Source organism: Ceratotherium simum, chromosome 5 (assembly GCF_057802395.1).
Source record: "Ceratotherium simum simum isolate JZ-2026a chromosome 5, ASM5780239v1, whole genome shotgun sequence".
NCBI classification, from domain to species: Eukaryota; Metazoa; Chordata; class Mammalia; order Perissodactyla; family Rhinocerotidae; genus Ceratotherium; species Ceratotherium simum.
In genome coordinates, this window is record NC_141904.1 from 86,079,011 (window position 1) to 86,099,175 (window position 20,165).

The 20,165-nt window shown below is 42.0% G+C and overlaps 1 protein-coding gene across 4 annotated transcripts in view; it reads left to right on the forward strand.

Moving 5' to 3' along the window:
* The window catches only part of MKRN2 (makorin ring finger protein 2), a 36,251-nt gene that overhangs the window by 13,581 nt on the left and 2,505 nt on the right, over positions 1-20,165 (forward strand). For 3 of the 4 annotated variants that reach the window (XM_004443152.3, XM_087431538.1, XM_087431537.1), the window contains 5 exons: positions 4,936-5,064; positions 6,118-6,299; positions 7,507-7,811; positions 9,101-9,315; positions 11,809-11,919. In XM_004443152.3, the coding sequence (XP_004443209.1) occupies positions 4,936-5,064; positions 6,118-6,299; positions 7,507-7,811; positions 9,101-9,315; positions 11,809-11,919 (942 nt within the window). Of the gene's footprint in view, positions 1-4,935; positions 5,135-6,117; positions 6,300-7,506; positions 7,812-9,100; positions 9,316-11,808; positions 11,920-20,165 lie in introns of all 4 variants that reach the window. The other variant, XM_087431536.1, reaches the window with a different exon arrangement.

The following is a 20,165-nucleotide window of genomic DNA, read 5'->3' on the forward strand; positions in this document are numbered from 1 at the left end:
TGAAAGCTGGTGCTGGGTACATCTTGAGAGTTCCTTCTGCCATTCTGTCTACTTTTGTATATGTTTGAAATTTTCTATAATATGTTTTTTAAATAAGTTAAAACATGAGTTCACAGATAAAGCTCCTTTAAAAATCAACCTCCTAAAGGCTCCTCACCTACACTTTCAGCCCTCTCCAAGCTGTCTTCCACCCTGGAGCTCAAGTGGCCTTTCTAAAAAAAGGGGTGTGTTTTTTCTGGGAAGGGGTGTGTCTAATAAGAGGAAACAGTTTTCTTTACGACCAACCGGACACTCAGAACCTTTCCTCTGCTACGGTCTGTTGTAAATCTCTGAGAAAGACCAGACTATGTGGTTTCCTAGGCTGACTTGACTGTGGGCCCTTTATCCCTTGTTTTGAGGTGCACTCATCATTATTTCAGCTGACACCGCGGTATCTTGGAGCACAGTCAGGGTAATGATACTCTAGTCTCCTCTCTCAGCAGGCCTGCCTGCACCCCTCATACCCCTGCCTTCTCTACCGTTTTTCTTGCTGTCCTTTTCTGGCACATACTCCTCCCTCCTGCTGGCACCCCCTCCATTTCACAGACTGCTGGGGCATAACCTCCTCTGGGACATTGCCCCCTGCTGCCCTCCCTCAGTCCATGTATGTGTCTCCTCAGCACTCTGCGTACGTTGTGATAAGGCACAGGTCACTTGTAACTAACTGTCTGTGTCCTTTACTAGACCTGAATAAGAGCTTAACTTTTGGGGGGACTCCTGTAAGATAGGTATTATACTGAGCATTTTATGTATTTTTTTTAACCATACCCTCACCAGTATTCAACAGTCTATAATTTTTTAAAAGTAAAACAACCATTATTATTACAGAAGCAGTATATGTTTATGGGAGAAATGTTAAAAAGTAAGATCAGCAAAAATAAGACAATAAAAATACCATATATCTTACCCTCAAGGATTGCCACTTGCTATTATATATATCTTTCCAGATTTTTAAAATGCATGTATGTGTGTGTATATATATATATTTTTTAATTAATTTTTACCCAAATGAGAGCACACTGTGTATGCTATTTTTTTAAATTTTTAATTGTGGTAAAATACGCATAACATAAATTTACTGTCTTAACCATTTTTAAGTGCACAGTTCACTGGAATTAAGTACATTCACACTGTTGTGCAGCCATCATCACCATCGATCTCCAGAACTCTTTTCATCTTCCCCAACTGAAACTGTAGCCATTAAACAATTCCTCATTCTTGCCTTCCCCCAGCCCCTGGGGATTCTGTTTCCTCTCTCTATAAATTTGACTGTTCTAAGAACCTCATATAAGTGGAATCATACAGTATTTGTCTTTTTGTGACTGGCTTATTTCACTTAGCATAATGACCTCAAAGCTCATCCATGTTGTCCGTGTGTCAGAATTTTTCTTCCTTTTTAAGGCTGAATGATATTCCATTGTATGTATAGACCACATTTTGTCTATCCATTCCTCCATTGTTGGACACTTGGGTTGTTTCCACCTTTTGACTATTGTGAATAATGCTGCTATGAACACGGGTGTAAAATACTTGAGTCCTTGCTTTCAGTTTTTTTGTATATATACCCAAAAGTGGAATTGCTGGATCATATGGTAATTCCATTTTTAATTTTTTGAGGAACTGCCATACTATTTTATGTACTGGCTGCACCATCTTACTGTGTATGCTGTTTTATAATCTGCTTTTTTCAGTTAATTGTCAAAAAATTTTTTCATTTATCTAATATCTAGTCCATACTCAGATTTCCTCATCTTTCCCCAAAATGTCTTTTACATCTGGTTTGTCCAAACCAGAATATAATCCAGGACTAAATATTGCATTTGGTTATCATGTATCTTATGTTCTGTCTACTAACCTAGTTCAGTGTCCTCCTCCTCTTATTCTTTTTTTGACAGCTTTATTGAAGTATAATTTACATACCATGAAATTCACCTATTTCAAGTGTACAAAGATTTTTAGTATATTTACAGAGTTGTACAGCCATCACCACAATTAAATTTTAGAACATGTTCATCACCCCAGAAAGACCCATTGTGCCCATGTATAGTCACTCCCTGGTACCGCCTCTCCCATCCTTAGGCAACCACTTATCTACTTTCTGTCCCTATAGATTTCCCTTTTTGTTGACATTACGTATAAATGGATTCATGCAACTTGTGGTCTTTGTGTCTGGCTTATTTCACTTACCATAGTGTGTTTGAAGTTCAGCCATGTTGTAGCATGTATCATTACTTTATTCCTTTTTATTGCCAAATAATATCCCATTTTATAGATGTATTACATTTTGTTTATCCATTCATCAGTTGATGGAATTGTAAAAGTTTCCACTTTTTGGCCGTTGTGAATAATGCTGCTATGAGCATTCATGTACAAGTATTTGTATGAACATATGTTTTTGTTTCTCTTGGGTAAACACCTAGGAGTGGACTTGTTGAGTCAGGTAAATTTATGTTTAAGTTTTTAAGAAACCACCAAACTGTTTTCCAAACTCAGCACCACCCCCCTTCTTTTCCATGACACTTCCTTGTTAAAAAGACCTGGCCAACATACTGCTTCCTCTTTTGTGTTTCTCTGATTGCTTCTTCATGATGCCCTTAGCTTGTACTCAGTCCCCTGTATTTCCTGTAAACTGGGAGTTAGATCTAGAGTTTTATTGGATTCAAGTTAAATGTTTTTGGCTAGAATACATCACAGGTTGTTTGTATACTTTGTTGATATTGGATCACATCAGCAGACACATAATGTTTGAGTTTCATTTTTTTCCATATGGATACTGGGTCCAGCATCATTTGTTGAAAAGACTATTCTTTCCCCCATTGAATTACCTGATATCTTTATCAAAAGTCAGTTGGTCATGTATGTGTGATCCTATTTACAGGCTCTTTGAAGAGCCTCCCTCAGCCTCCTTGAATTCCAATCTCTGTCTCTTCAGCTCAGCAGGACTGCTTCTGCTTGGGGTTCCCCTCCCTGCACTAAGGTCTAGAATATGCCTCCAGGAAGAAGGCCAGGCTGAACATGGGGCTCACCTCCCTTGTTTCCCTTCTCTCAAGGACCACTCTTGTGTTGCCTTTTGTCCACGTCTGAAAGCAGTTGTTTTACATTTTTTGTTCTGTTTTCTAGTTTTTTACAGTGGGAAGGCAAGTTCCATACTCCTTCATATGGAAGAATCAAAAATGTATTCTCAGGGCCGGCCCGGTGGCTTAGCGGTTAAGTGCGCGTGCTCCACTGCTGGTGGCCGGGGTTCGGATTCTGGGCTCGCACCAACGCACCGCTTCTCCAGCCTTATGGCTGCGTCCCACATACAGCAACTAGAAGGATGTGCAGCTATGACATACAACCATCTACTGGGGCTTTGGGGGAAAAAAAATAAATAAAATTTAAAAAAAATAAAAAAAATAATCTATTTTCTTTCTTCTTCTTTGTGCTTCAGTTTGGATAGTTTCTGTTGCTATGTCTTCAAGTTGTCTGAGATTTTCTGTTGTAGTGTCTAATCTGCTGTTAAGCTTGTTCAGTGTAATTTTCATTTCACATGTTATAGTTTTCATTTCTAGAAGTTCCATTTGGTTCTTTTTTATATCTTCCATTTTTCTCTACCTTGTATTCATGCTTTCTTTTGATTCCTTCAGCATATCAAGCATATTTATAATAGCTGTTTTTAAAGTCCTTGTCTGCTGAGTCCATCATCTGTCATTCCTGTTATTGACTAATTTTTCTCCTAGTTATGGGTCACATTTTTTGGTTTTTGGTATATCTAGGAATTTTTGATTGGATGCCAAACATTGAGTGTTTTTGAGCATTTCGATTTTATTGTCTTCCTTCAGAGAGGGTTAAATTTTGTTTTGGCTGACATTATTTGCTATCAGCTTGATCCTTTTGAAGCTTGTTTTTAAAAAGGCTTTATTAGGATGAGTCTAAAATACTCTTCACTTTAGGATTCATTTACCCTTAATACAAGGTATGTCCTTCTGTGATCTCTCTATGACTTTCTCTGAGTATTCAACCAGGTCTCTCTGCTCTGGCTGGACAGAATTAGAATGCCTCTGAGTTATTCCTTCAGGGCCAGAATTGGACCTCTCAGTGGAACATTCTTATATATATCTTTTGGTGCTACACTATGTTATTTGATCCTCACCACAGCTCAGTAAAGTAGGTAGTGTAATTTTCATTTTATAGATAAAGGTAGTGAGGCCCGGGGAAGTTGGTTTTGTAGTTATACCTGCTTGTAGGTGGCAGGGCTGGATCTTGAGCCCAGGTCTCTCCTACTCCATTAAAACCATATCCTTTAAGCACTATGAGAGCAGAGAGAGCAGTTTTTCAGAGAGCATGTTCTCAGTTATAAGGCTCACATTTTACATGTGTAACCTCAAAGTAGAAGGATGTATCTTAAAATAGAAATGTATAGGATCAGTTTTCTTCCAGAAAACCTGTCATTCAATTAGATGTAGTGCATCTAAAATCACTGTGTTGGGGGTGGCCCGGTGGCGCAAGCTGTTAAGTGTGCACGCTCTGCTGCAATGGCCTGGGGTTCGCTGGTTCGGATCCCAGGCGCGCATCGACGCACTGCTTGGCAAGCCATGCTGTGGCGGCATCCCATATAAAATGGAAGAAGATGGGCACAGATGTTAGCCCAGGGCCAGTCTTCCTCAGCAAAAAAAAAAAAAAAAAAAAAGGAAAAGAGGAGGATTGACAGATGTTAGCACGGAACTGATCTCCTCACAAAAAAATAAAATAAAATCACTGTTACAATTAAAGAAATATCTATATCTCCAGTGCCTAATAGAGCCTTGATGTATAATATATGCATAATAAGTATTTATACGCGAAGTTCAAGAATACGGTGATTTTATAAAGAAAAAGGTGTTTCTAAAAGTTTTATACCTCTGCTTGTCTCTTCAGGTATTTTATGCATGGTGTGTGTCGGGAAGGAAACCAATGCCTGTTCTCACATGACTTGGCCAACAGCAAGCCGTCCACCATCTGCAAATACTATCAGAAGGGCTGTTGTGCCTATGGAAGCCGATGCAGGCAAGACCCTGCACTGTCCCCACTGCTACACTGAGCTGAACACTAGCAGGAATCCACATCCTTTTGTAGCGTGCGTCTTGATGAGGGGAGAATGTTAATTTGACAGTACTATGACAGCATTACAAAGTACAGCAGATAATTCTGAAACCTTAATTGCAGTACCCTAAAAATAATTTTAATTTTTCAAAACCACTTTTCAGGCCTATTCTTATGAGTTTACAGTTATAAAATTGCACTCAAAGTATATATGAGATTTTATATCTTGCTTTTTTTCCCACTTAACATGTCATAAGCTTTTCCCTATGCTGCTGCTTTATCTCCTAACTGTAATTTTACCATGTTTCGTAATGGTAATATACCATCATTTTATTAACTATTCCTCTGTTAGATATTTAAGTGGCTTCTAGTTTTTTGCTATGAGTACCCCTGTAGTGAACATTTATATAGAGTCTTCCTTTGTTCCACTGACAGCTGTAGGCAAGTTTCGTAACTTCTAACTGGGAAACATTCCAAAAACCTATTCCTGTGCTTTTGTAGTGAAGAGCTAATCTGTTCTTTTCTGGACTGCAAATCTCAGTCCTTCCTCTGTGCTCTCTGGTGGATGATGAAGTTGGCCCACCCTGCCCTCCTCCTGCCATTGGGTGTCCCAGAAAGACAGTCCAGGAGAGGCCAGTCTCCAGCTGTTACATTGGCCATCATTAACATTTTGGGGACTCCTGCCCAAAAGAACACTGGATTGATATCAGGAGATTTCAGTTCAACATCTATCTGGAACTTTCAGGCTGTCTTTGTGTGGTCTAGGGCAGTATGTCTGTCTCACTCAAGTCCCACAAGGACACTTAAGTGTAGGTGATAGACAGCAATGTACCACTCACTCTGAATTGCCAGGCAGTTCTTACTAATTGATAAGCCTTTTATTAATTAAAATATCGGCAAATATTGTCTCATTCTCCACTTCCACAAATGGAGCAGAAGGAGGCATGTTGCACGTCTGGGGAGTGTGGGAGGCATGTGTGTGGTGTGTCCGTAATGCGTCTGCTGTGTTTTGTTTAGATATGATCACACGAGGCCCTCTGCTGCAGCTGGTGGTGCTGTGGGCACCGTGCCCCACAGTGTGCCATCCCCGGGTTTCCACAGTCCTCACCCTCCTTCCGACCTCCCTGCATCTATTGTGAAAACTAACTTACACGAGCCTGGGAAACGTGAAAAGAGAACACTGGTACTTAGAGACCGAAGTGAGTAAGCAGAATCCTTTCTTTGCCTTTTTGAAAAGCAGTCTTACTTTTCTTGATGCTCTCTTCTGGCCTTCTGTTGTTCGGAGGGCTCCTAACCTAATACTCTTCCAAGCTGTCCAAATAGAGACACCAGCACCGTCCTGAGAACAGGCTTCATTTGGCTGCAGAGCGTTCAGATGATGCATTCAGCCTCGTGCCCCAGTCGGGGCAGAGCCCCAAGTTTGGCCTGGCAAAACATAAAAAGTGACCTTTTTGTCAACGTGTAACTGTTGTCTGCATAGAGTGGTTGCCCAATTCTGAGAAGCACCAAGGTATTCATTTCAAAGCTACATATTTCGATAAAGAGCATGTTTCTCTGTTTGACTTCTAGGTCAGTTCATAGCCTTAGTTCTTACGCTGAGCCAGTGTTTGGTATTTTAGGTTGCGCCTTTGGAAATAGAGTAGTATGTTGGGGTTTGGGGAGTGGTCTGTATCCTGGAACAAGGTTTGGAGAGGAAGAAGGCTATAAATCGTAAGTTGTTTTTATTGGCTAGTCCTTATCAGGTGAAGGGATTTCTAGTTATTGGAATTGTGCAGTGTAAGATAGGCAGATTCCATTCTAAGGAAACAAGTAATCAATCCAGTCAAATATCTCCTCCCTAAAAAAGCCCGGAAGAGTGTGTGATGGAAAGGCATCAGCTCCTGGTGGGGGAAGAGGGTGGCCATAGGGTGATTTAGCACTGGCCTCAGGGCCCAAAGACTCACTTTGGATTTTCATTCTAGTTCACTTAGTGATTGGTAACTTTACTGGTGTAAAGATAACCGCTGTATTCTATTGACCTCATTCTAAATTCCTTTTGACTTATATTTTGTTTTCTTTTTAATTTTTAGTTTTTTTAGTGTTAACTGGTCCATGTGTTGACATTTCCATACTTGCTATTTTTAAACAGCAATTTTAGTGTTCTTTTGTATAAATATATCATGGTCTGTTTTGCTATTTCCCTATGTTGCCTTTATGTTTTTTGGGTTTTTATTATGATTATAAGTAATGTCGCTGTGAACATTTTATGCTATTCTTTTTTTTTCCTTCTTGGCCTGTTTTTGTCCCTATGTTGCCAGAGTGAGATTCCAGAGGTCGGCATTGCTTACTTTGTTAGGTTTTGGCTAACTGCTTACGAGAAAGGTTGGGCCAGTTTTCATTTGTGTGTGCTGTGTGTTTTGTCTTAAGATCTCTCTGGCATGGCTGAAGAAAAGACTTGCCCAAGTGTGTTGAATAACCCAGGAGGCTGCAGTGAGCACCAGAATGGCCCAGAGGTGAAGCCACACTCCTACCTGGATGCAATCAGGAGTGGCCGTGATGGCCTAGAAGCCAGCAGCGCCTACAGCACTGAGCAGCAGCTGTGCCCCTATGCAGCTGCTGGGGAGTGCCGATTTGGGGATGCTTGTGTCTACCTGCATGGGGAAGTGTGTGAAATCTGTAGGTTACGAGTCCTGCACCCCTTCGACCCAGAGCAGAGGAAGGCTCATGAGAAGGTAAAGTTGCAAGCCTTTATGTGAACTCGTTTTAAGAAATTTGAAATGCTCTAAGTGGCAAAATTGTTGGTATTTCTGCAAGAATCTTTCTGCCAATAATACCTGCCTTATATACCTGGCGTATTTATACCCTATTTTCAAGTCCTTTTTCCTATTGTCATTTTGCTAATTTTTTACTATTTACAATAAAGAAACAAAAGAGGCATCGGAAACATAAAGCAGTGCAAAGTTCAGAGAACAAATCTAGCTCAGCAGCATGGGTGTGCGTGTGTGTGTGTGTGTGTGTGTTTTGTCTGTCTGTCTCACACACACACACGTCCTCTCGCCCTAGTTTATGTATCACTGTGGTTGGGATCCAGGCAGCAAGACTGAGTTCTGGAGATTTTGAGGAGCCCAAATCATAGAATCTGAGCAGCAAAATTGGAACGGGCCTTTCAAGTTCTTAGGTCCCAGTGTTTATGGAGGCACTGCCTCACGCTAGGCTCTGTGCTCAGTACCGGGTTATGAAGACGAGCAAGAGAGATGGGGAGGAGCGCATACTACAGTGTTAGAGCCATGAGGAGGAGGAGGCTGTGGTATGTGGAGGTTGAGTCTGCCACCCTCCATTGTCTTCCCAGGGGGTGTCCAGGGTAGCACAGAATTAGAGCTTTCCTCTTTGCCCCTGTGTGTCGAGGTCTTTGTGCTGTGCGTTTTGGTTTGTCTCATGTCTGTGTCCACCGTGGGCAGGGCTGAGGTCTTCATATCCTTTGCACTAACTCTAATGCCTGATATGCAGTGCTGCACATGGGAGGTATTCAGCACCTGCTTATGGGATGAATGAATTCATTACGTAACTTGTTCTCTTGGGGAGAAGTGGTGCTGCTTCCCTCAGACTCAGGACTGCCAGCGTGATGTTTCAAGTTCAGGGTTATTCAGCATTTCTGATACTGGTGTGGTTTAGAGTGGGGAAAGGCGGTGCCCAGAGGAGCCAGGAGACCAGGGTCCCAGTCCTAGTGAACTCTGTGACCCCACAGTGGTCCTCTAACCTTTTTGGACTTCTGTGGTCTTGGCTCTAGATTGGAGGTGACATGGTCATGCTAGGAAAGCAAGGGGCTGGGCCAGTGACGGTTTGAAGTCCTTTTCGTGGTGGAGGAGAGCTTTGTGTTCTGAGTCCAGGGACTGCTGGGCCTGCCTAAAGCAGCCCTGGCCCGTGTTCCTTCTTGATCTGGTTGTGGCAGCTGCTCCTGGGCTCTCCCTGTTCCGCAGTGGCCCAGAACCTAAGGTTTCCCTTCTCCCTGTCTGTACTTCAGATCTGCATGTCGACGTTCGAACACGAGATGGAAGAGGCCTTTGCCTTCCAGGCAAGTCAGGACAAAGTGTGCAGTATCTGCATGGAAGTGATCCTCGAGAAGGCGTCTGCTTCTGAGAGGAGATTTGGGATTCTCTCCAACTGCAATCACACGTACTGCTTGTCCTGCATCCGACAGTGGAGGTGTGCCAAGCAGTTTGAGAACCCAATCATTAAGTAAGTACAGCAAGGAGTCTTGGCTATCAGAGCTGGGGAGAAAGTTTGATTTGGGGCCTTCTTCCATCCACTCTTAAGCCTTCCCCTGTCCTCTAGAGGCATTTCAGTGCAGAGATAAGTGGTGAATTCTGGCTCCTGGCTGCAGGAACTTGGGCTCATCACGTACCCTTCCTGGGCTGAAGTGCCTTTTCCTTTAAAATATGGGTAACAATTCTTGCCAAGCTTTCAGGGTGTTGGGGGACACTCAGAAGGGACCATCTGTGTGAGACGGTGTTAATGATACTGACCTATTTGACTCCATCACTAATAGTCACTAGTGGTCTGCCCTTAGGCCGAGTACCTATTGACCTTTTTAAGCTTCATTTTTTTTTTCCATCTGTAAAAAAGGGTTATTTGAGGAAAATGGAATAATGCGTGTAACTCGTTTCACATCATGTCTGATACATGGAATGTGTTCCATGGAGCCAACACAGGATTCTTTTTTTTTTCCAGCTTTATTGAGATATAATTGACATAAAAACACAGGGTTCTGGGGCTTGCCCAGTGGCGGAAGCGGTTAAGTGCGCGTGCTCCGCTGTGGCAGCCCGGGGTTGGCCGGTTCGGATCCCGGGCGCGCACCTACGCACTGCTTGGCAAGCCATGCTGTGGCGGCATCCCATATAAAGTGGAGGAAGATGGGCACGGATGTTAGCCCAGGGCCAGTCTTCCTCGGCAAAAAAGAGGAGAATTGGCAGATGTTAGCACAGGGCTGATCTCCTCACAAAAAAAAAAAAAAAAAAAATTATAAAAAAACCCACAGGGTTTTAAAATTCTACAGTGGGACAGGGGAACAGCTAACTCAGTTCTCTCAGAGACCCTATGATCATCATCCTCGTTTTAGATAAGGAAACTGAGGTATGGTGAGGTCAAGTAACTTGCCTAAAGTCACCCATTTGTGTGGTAAAATAACAGCTTTATTGAGATAAAAATGTATAATTCCATGGTTTTTAGTATATTCACAGACTTGTGCAACCATTCTACAGTCTAATTTTGGAACATTTTTATTATCCCAAAAAGAAACTTCCATTTGCAATCACTGCCTATTCTTCCCTCCTTCCAGCTCCTAGCAACCACTAGTCTACTCTCTGTCTCTATGGATTTGCCTCTTCTGGACATTTCCTCTAAATAGAATCATACAATATGTGGCCTCTTGTGTCTGGCTTCTTTCACTCAGCATGTTTTCAGAGTTCACGGGGTTGTAGCATGTCCCAGTACTTTATTCCCTTTTATGACTGAGTAATATTACATTGTGTGGATGGACCACATTTTATTTACCCATTCACCAGTTGATGGACATTTGGGTTGTTTCCGCTGTGGGGTTATGAATAATGCTGCTGGGCTGGCGCCATGGTTTAGCGGTTAAGTGTGTGCTACTGGCGGCCTGGGTTCGGATCCCGGGTGCACACCGACACACCGCTTCTCCGGCCCTGCTGAGGCTGTGTCCCACATACAGCAACTAGAAGGATGTGCCACTATGACATAGAACTATCTACTGGGACTTTGGGGGAAAAAAAGGAGGAGGATTGGCAATAGATGTTAGCTCAGAGCCGGTCTTCCTCAGCAAAAAGAAGAGGATTAGCATGGATGTTAGCTCAGGGCTGATCTTCCTCACAAAAAATAAATAATTAATTAATTGAAAAAATAATAATGCTGCTATGAACATTTGTGCACAAGCTTTTATGTGGACATATGTTTTCATTTCTCTTGGGTAGATAACATAGGAGTGGAATTTCTGGGTCATTTGGAAACTCTATGTTTAACATTGTGAGAAATTCCCAGACTGTTTTCTGAAGTGGCTGAACCACTTTACATTGCCACCAACAACATATGAGGATTCCAGGTTCTCCACATCCTTGCCAACACTTGTTATTGTCTTTATTTTTCATGTTAGCCATCCTAGTAGTTCTGAAGTGATATCTTATTGTGGTTTTGATTTCCATTTCCCTGATAACTAATGATTTTTTTTTTTTTTTTTTTTTTTTTTTTGCTGAGGAAGCTTGGCCCTGGGCTAACATCTGTGCCCATCTTCCTCTACTTTATATGTGGGACGCCTGCCACAGCATGGCTTGATGAGTGGTGTGTAGGTCCATGCCTGGGATCCAAACCTGTGAACCCTGGGCTGCCAAAGTGGAGCACACGAACTTAACTACTACGCCACCAGGCCAGTGCCATAACTGATGACATTGAGTACTTTTTTCTATGCTTATTGGCAATTTTGGAGAAATGCCTACTCAAATCCTTTGCCCATTTTAAAATTGGGTTGTCTTTTTATTGTTGAGAAGAACATGTTTTTAACAGTAAGTACGGGTTCTTAGATGATTGTGATTATACCTTTTGGAATTTTTGGATAGGAAACACTTGGAGTAGTCATACATTTGAGCAAAGGGTTAGTGGTGGAGTGTGTACAGGATTTGTAACTTAATCTCTCCCTTACTAACCTGGTTCTTATTTCAGGTCTTGTCCAGAATGCCGTGTGATATCAGAGTTTGTAATTCCAAGTGTGTATTGGGTAGAAGATCAGAATAAAAAGAACGAATTGATTGAAGCTTTCAAACAGGGAATGGGGTAAGTGCTTTGAGTTCAGGTGTGATCCTGGTGCCTGCCCGGCTCTCGTTTCAGTCTTTGCCATCGCTACCTCCCCCTTCCCTCTCAAGAATGTGATGTTGGGGTCCTGAGGCCACTCGGATGGCATCATGTGGTCTTTGGGGATGCAGACATGAGCAAGGTCATGGTGGGTGGACTCTTTAGTTTTTAAGCTGAGCAATATCCCCTAGAAATCTTGTTTCAGGTGCTAAGGTCAACTTGTCATCTGGGATTATTCATTCATTCAACAAATATCAATTGAAGATCTATATGATAGGCCTTTTCCAGTTGCTGGGGATACAGCACTAAACAAATCAGACAAAAATCCCAGCCCTCACATAGTTCACATTCTAGTGAAGGAAAATAAATAAGAAACAAACCAGATAAATAGGAAAATATATATTAGATGGTGATCAGGGCTAAGGAGTGAAGTAAGCCTGGGAACGGGGCATAGGAAGGGAGGGGGTTGCAATTTTAGTGTGGGAGACAAAGAATGCCTCAGGAAGGTGACATTTGAGCAAAGACCTAGAGGAGGTGAGGCAGCGAGCCATGTTGATGTGAGAAGAACATTCTAGATGGAAGGAATAGTTGCTGCAGACTCTGAGGCTGGAGCATGTCTGTCTTATTTGAAGAAGAGCAAGGAGTAGCTGGATGAGAGGAGCAAGTGGGGGAGAATAGTGGAGACGAGGGCAGGGAGAGGGCAAATTGGGTAGGGTTTTGCAGGTCATTGGTTGGACTAGGCTTTTTATTCTGGGTGAGATGGGCAGCCATCATAGGGTTTTGATCAGAGGAGTGACATGATCTGATTGATATTCTGAAAGGATCACTGTGGCTGATCCATTGAGAATGTATTGAAAGAAGAGGCGAAGATGGAAATAGGGAGACCAGTTAGGCTATTGCAGTCATCCAGGCAAGATGTGACGTGGGCCAGAGGAGTAGGCGTGGAGGTGGTGAGAAGTGGTCGGATTCTGGACCTGTTTAGAAGAATTGCTGATGGATTTGCTGATGCGTTGAATGTGGTGCCGATGTGCGAGAGGAGGGGTTAAGGATTCACATTTCACTTAGAGTCTTAGCACTTTTGATGTCTTTGCTGCACTTCCATCTTTGGTGGCCAGTTTCCTCTTTCAATTATCCATTTTTATAAAAGGTCTTAAGGGTTTATCACTGGGAAACAAGAAGGCAACGCACGTACACGTTTTGCTCTCTGTCTAAACTGAGTACCAGATGTGCAGTGACGAGTCCCTAACAGACTTGGGAAGAAAGTTACGTGATTGGTCACTCACCATGGTGCATGCTTGTTATGTGGTGATTCGGACTGAACAGCTAATAGCAAAGTTTGTGCTTTATGCGATTACTCACAGTTAATGTACTGTGGTAATTGAACTTTGAACTGTGTTGTTGGAGGACAAGTGTTATTTAACTAAACCAAGGTGGATTAGTTTCCTAAGGCTGCTGTAACAAATTACCACAAACTGGGTGATTTAAAACAGCAGAAATTATTCTCTCACAGTTCTGGAGGCTGGAAATTAAAATCAAGGTGTGGGCAGGGTTGGCTCCTTCTGGAGGCTCTGAGGAAGAATCTGTTCCACACCTCTCTCCTTGCTTGTAGTGGCTGCCAGGAATTCTTGGGGTTCCTTGGCTGGTGGTGGCATAATTCCAATTTCTGCCTTTATCTTCTCCCCTGGGTCTTTCTCCCCCTTTTGTATTTTGTAAGGACAGGTGTCATTACTTTTAGGACCCCCCGCCATTAATCCAGGATGATCTCATCTCGAGATCCTTAACTACATCAGCAAAGATCCTTTTTCCAAATAAGGTCACATTCACAGGTACCAGGGCTTAGGATTCGGACATATCTTTTTGGGGGCCACTGTTCAACTCACTATCCATGGTCTCTTAGTCCATTCTGGTTGCTATAACAAAATAGCACAGACTGGGTGGCTTATAAACAACAGAAATTTATTTTTCACAGTTCTGAAGCTTGGGAAGTCCAAGATCAAGGTGCCAGCATGGTCAGCTTCTGGTGAGGGCTCACTTCCTGGTTCCTAACCTGGTTCATAGCCTTCTCACTGTGTCCTCACGTAGTGGAAGGTGCGAGGGAGCTCTTGGGTCTTTTTCATAAGAACACTAATCCCACTCATGAGGGCTCCACTCTAATGACTTAATCACCCCCAAAAGCCCCACCTCCCCCAAAAGCCCCACCTCCTAATTCCATCACATGGGGCATCAGGATTTCAACATATGAATTTTAGGGGGATACAAATATTCAGACCATAGCACATGGTAACTGAAATTTATGGATATCAGAACTGTGCAAAGCAAGGGCTGCCTGTTTACCACAGTTCATCTATTCTGTTGATGGATACCTGTGCTGTTTCCAACTATTGGCTATTTTGAATATTTTTTAGAATTCCATTTTAACTTAAAGCTTTTTAGCTTTCCTGTTTTTTTTAATAGTTTTTCTTGGGATTACAATATACTCTTATTTTTCGCTGTCAGAATTGATATGCCTGCTCCCTTATACAATATGCAGTTACTTCCTCATTACCATCTTTTGCACTACAGATATAATGCATATGCATTATGTTTACATACATTAGAACACCACAAGGTAATAATATAATTTTTTTTAATTTCAGCTTTATTGAGGTATAATTGACAAATTAAATTTTAAGATATTTAAAGTGTACATCGTGGGGATTTGATATACATTGTAAAAGGATTCCTCCCATCTAGTTAATTAACACATCCATCACCTCACATTATTTATCTTCTTTTATGAGAACATTTAAGTTCTACTTTCTTTTTTTTTTTTTTAAAGATTTTATTTATTTATTTTTCCCCCAACGCCCCAGTAGATAGTTGTCTGTCATAGCTGCACATCCTTCCAGTTGCTGTACGTGGGACGCGGCCTCAGCATGGCCGGAGAAGCGGTGCGTCGGTGCGATCCCGGGATCCGAACCTGGGCCGCCAGCAGCGGAGCGCACGCACTTAACCGCCAAGCCACGGGGCCGGCCCTAAGTTCTACTTTCTTAGCAAATTTCAGTTATACAATACAGTGTTATCAACCACAGTCACCAGGTTTTACATTAGATCCTTATTCATCTTATAGCTGAAAGTTTGGGCCCTTTTACCAACCTCCCTATTTCCCCCACCCCCGCCCCTGGCAACCACCTTTCTGCTCTCTATTTCTATGAGTTTGACTGTTTTTTAGATCCCACATATAAGTGATGCCATACAGTATTTGTCTTCCTCTGTCTGGCTTATCTCACTTAGCATAATGCCCTCAAGGTTTATCCATATTGTCGAAAATGGCAGGATTTCATTCTTTCTCATGGCTGAATGATAGTCCATTGTATACATATACCACATCTTCTTTATCCATTCATCTGCTGACGGACATTTAGGTTGTTTCCATATCTTGGCTATTGTGAATAATGCTGCAGTGAACATGAGAATATAGATATCTCTTCTGACAGGTGTGAGGTGATATCTCATTGTGGTTTTGATGTGCATTTCCCTGATGATTAGTGATGTTGAGCACCTTTTCATGTACTTATTTGCCATTTATATGTCTTCTTTGGAAAAATATCTATTGAGATGCTCTGCCCATTTTTTAATCAGATTGTTTGTTTTTTTGGCTATTGAATTGTATGAGTTCTTTATATATTTTGGATATTAACCTCCCTCATTAGATATATGATTTGCAGATATTTTCTCCCATTCGGTAGGTTGCCTTTTCATTTTATTGATGGTTTCCTTTGCTGTGCAAAAGCTTTTTAGTTTGATATAGTCCCACTTGTTTATTTTTGCTTTTGTTGCCTTTGCTTTTGGTGTCAAATCCAAAAAAATCATTGCCAAGACCAATGTCAGGGAGTTTATTGCCTGTGTTTTCTTCTAGGAGTTTTATCGTTTTAGGTCATACATTCAAGTCTTCAATCCATTTTGAGTTGATTTTTGTGTATGGCTATAAGATAGGGGTCCAGTTTTCCCAACACCATTTATTGAAGAGATTGTCCTTTCCCCAGAATTGTATATTCTTGGCTCCTGTGTCATAAATTAGTTGACTGTATATGCATGGGTTTATTTCTGGGCTCTCGGTTCTGTTCCATTGATCTGTGTTTGTTTTTATGTCAGTTCCATGCCGTTTTGATTACTGTAGCTTTGTGATATAGTTTGAAATCAGAGAGTGTGATGCCTTGAGCTTTGTTCTTCTTTTTCAAGATTGCTTTGGCTATTCTGGGTCTTTTGTGGTTTCATACAAATTTTAGGATTGTTTTTTCTATTGCTGTGAAAAATGCTGTTGGAATGTTGATAGAGATTGTATTGAATCTGTAGATTGCTGTGGGTAGTATGGACCTTTTAACAATATTAATTCTTCCAATCATGAGCATAAGAATATCTTTTCATTTATTTGTGTCTTCTGCAATTTCTTTCAACAGTGTCTTATAGTTTTCAGTGTATAGGTCTTTCATCTCTTTGGTTAAATTTATTCCTAGGTATTTTATTCTTTTCCATGCATTTGTAAATGAGATTATTTTCTTAATTTCTCTTTCTGACAGTTTGTTGTTAGCATAGAAAGGCAACTGATTTTTGTATATTGATTTTGTATCCTGCAACTTTTCTCTTGTAATGTTATGGATGTGATATTTACACACATTGGAACCCCACAGGTGATAATATAATTTTTGCCTTAAAAAACTTTTTTTTTTTTAAGAGGAAAAAGTTGTTTATGTTTACTCAGGTATTATTTCCAGGGCTCTTCCAATTGGTATAATTTCCCTTCGGCCTTAAGAACTGCCTTGAACATTTTGTTGATCTGCTGATAAGGAATTCTTAGTTTTCTTTTTATCAGAAATAGCTTTTTTTCATTCTTGAGGGATATTTTTATTGAATATATTGGTCTGATCAGTCCTATTTCCATCTTTGCCTTCTCTTTCAGAGAATAGAATTCTGGGTTAATGGTTTGTTTTTTTTTTTTCTTTTTTTTCAGCATTTTGAAAATGTTATTTCACTGTATTTTGGCCTCTGTTTCTAATAAGTCAGTAGTAATTTAAATTGTAATGCATCATTTTTCTGGTGTTGCTTTCAAGATCTTCTCTTTATCTTGGTTTTCAGCAGTTTGGTATTTTGCCTACGAGTGGTTTTCTTCATATTTTAGTGCTTGGTTTTCTCTGAATCTGTAAGTTTGTCATTCACCAAATTTAGTGAAATTTTGGCCATTGTTTCATCAAATATTTTTTCTACCCAGTTTTTTCTTCTCCTGGGGCTCTAATTACAGGGGATTTTTTTTTTTTTTTTGGGGGGTGAGGAAGATTAGCCCTGAGCTAACATCCATATTGCCAATCCTCTTTTTCCTGAGGAAGATTGGCCCTGAGCTAATAGCTATGCCCATCTCCCTTATTTTATATGTGGGATGCCTGCCACAGCATGGCTTGATAAGTGGCGCGTAGGTCCACACCCAGGAATCTGAACCCACGAACCCCGGGCCGCCGAAGCAGAGCACACGAACTTAACCACTATGCTACTAGGCCAGCCCCTGATAGATTTTTTCATATTGTCCCACAGGTCGTGGGCTGTTCATTTTTTTTCAATCTTTTTTCCTCTCTGTTCATCTTCTTGAACACATTTTATAGTAGCTGCTTTGAAATCTTTGTCCTCTTGAAGTTAGTCTCTATTGATTGTCTTTTCTCTTAAAAATGGTCACATTTTCCTGATTCTTCATGTGTTGAGTCATTTTGGATTGTAGCATAGACATTGTAAGTGTTACCTGATAGAGACTCTGGATTCTGTTAGGTTCATCTGTAAAGCACTGACGTTTTTGTTTTAATAGGCAGGTAAATTGTTTAGACTCAAACTCTTTGGGCAGCAGTTCAAATCTTAATTCAATTCTCTTATCCTTAGCTGAGTTGCCATGAGCCTGCCACGGTGATGTGCAGTTCAGGGGTTGTTCAGAGGTTTGGGTGGGGTTGATACCCAGTATTTAGAGCTCTCCCCTCTCAGGCCCTTTGTGGGATTGCTTCCTCACTTTCCAATGGCTGATTTCCTCAATCTGTCTTTTCATTCTTCAGGCCAGAAAAACTGGATTTTCCACTGGAGTTTTAGCCACCCTGCATAGACACCTGACTTGGTCCTGCTCTAGGCTAAAAGCTACTTTTTCTAAAAAAGATAACTCACCTTTTGCCATCCCCTTCTTCCAGGTGTCTAATCTCTTGAAGAATCCTGCTTTTGTTCGTTCTCCAGGGCCTTCAAGTCTTTTAGAAATAGTTGTGTTTCTAGATATCTGCAGGGAGGTCAGGTCCAGTAGAAGTTTACTTGGCCATACTAAAAGCAGAACTGTATGTTACCTTTTTAAATGGTTCCTTTAAGTTGCGTATCAATTACTGAAGGCTTGTTATTTTCCTGTTTTACCCTTTTTTTATGTGGTGTCATTGTGTGTCCACCAGAGGGCAGGAGTGGCAAGGTAGATGGGAGCTCTGCTGGAGTTGTCTGCAAATTCTCATGTTATTGCTGTTTGGGTCTTTGCTGGCCTTGGTTTCCACTGATGGTGGTGTTTTTATGCATTCCACAAACATTTACTGAGCACCCACTACGGGCCAGGCACCTTCAAGCTAAGTACCAATAGGAGATATAGAGATTAGTAAGATAATTTCATGGGAAACTGCAAAAAGACAATTATGATACAGGTTTTTTGGTGACAAATTCTTCATGAGAGGCCTAAGCCAGATGTCACAACAAAGAAAGCACTCAGATCCACCTGGAAGTGTCAGGGAAAGCAGTATGGGAACCCTGAATCATGAAGCATGAATAGCCTATGATATGACATGGGTACAGAATGGTGCAAATTCTGTGTTTGGGGAGCAGTGGGAGTGGTCCCTGGGGTTGAAAGAGGTATGAAGGATATGGTGGGACCTTCAGAGACAAAGACAGACTGGAGTCAAGTCTAAGGGGGTCCTGAGTCCCAGCTTGACCATGGTCTTGAAGAACAGGGTGACAAGTGACACAGTTTAAGGAATCTCCTCTGTGGTAGTGTGAAGAGGTTAGAACCTGGTGGAAGGGAGGCCAATTAAGAAGTGACTGTGGCAGGCAGGCAGCAGAGGATGGCGCCCCTGCTGGTCAACAGTCTGGGAACTGTGGGTCAATTTGGGAGGTGCTCTATAAGCAGATAACAGTTGGATGTGAGAGCTGAGAACAAAGAGGGAGTGGCTGGGGGAAGAAAAAGAACAATTATTTTGGGAGTGGGGACTAGAGAATAAGTTTTTGAACCTGATGAGTTTATTAAAGCCAGTGTCCAGCAGACTCTGGTAAGAACTCACTGCTTGAGTGATCCTTTGAAAATCTGTTCACAGCTGCAGGGGCACAGGGGCCTTGGAAGGTATCTGGTCCACACACCTCTGCTCAGACAACTCCCCAGTCACCTGGGCTTGAGTCAGACCTGGTGAGAGTAGGCGCCCAGGCAGGCAAGGAGGCTCCTTCCCTCTGTGGACAGCTGGTAGGGAGCTTTTCTTCGTGCTGCTCGGGGTCTGTCTCAGCCAGCCCTGGTGGTCTAGTGGTTAAGATTTGGCACTCTCACCTCTGTGGCCCTGGTTCGTTTCCTGGTCAGGGACCACACCACCTGTCTGTTGATTGTCATACTGTGGCGGCTGCATGTTGCTGTGATGTTGAAAGCTATGCCACCGGTATTTCAAATACCAGCGGGGTCACCCATGGTGGACAGGTTTCAGCAGAGCTTCCAGACTAAGACAGACTAGGAAGAAGGACCTGGCCACCCACTTCCAAAAAAACTGCCCATGAAAACCCTATGAACAGCAGCAGAGCGTTGTCTGATATGGCGCCGGAAGGTGAGAGGATGGTGCAAAAAAGACCGGGCAGGGTTCTGCTCTGCCATACACAGGGTCACTAGGAGTCAGAATCGACTAGATGGCACTAACAATGAGCTCTTTCTCAGAGATCTTCACCACAGGGTCTCTGCCGTCTCCTTGTCTGAGAAGACAGTAAAATACTGGAGTCAAGGAGTCCCGCATGTCATCTGCCACCGTCACCTCAGCTGCCCCTGGTAGCAGCCTGCCCTTTCTGCTGTGATTTAGCTTCATTTCTGCAACTGCCGCTTCCTCAGTTCTCCCAGATGGCCCTCTGGATTCTTGGGCATCTCTTCCTCTTCAACTCGGGATCATTTATGACTATATAAGCCAAATTCTATGTGAGCAAGAAGGAATGGGAATTCTTTTTGG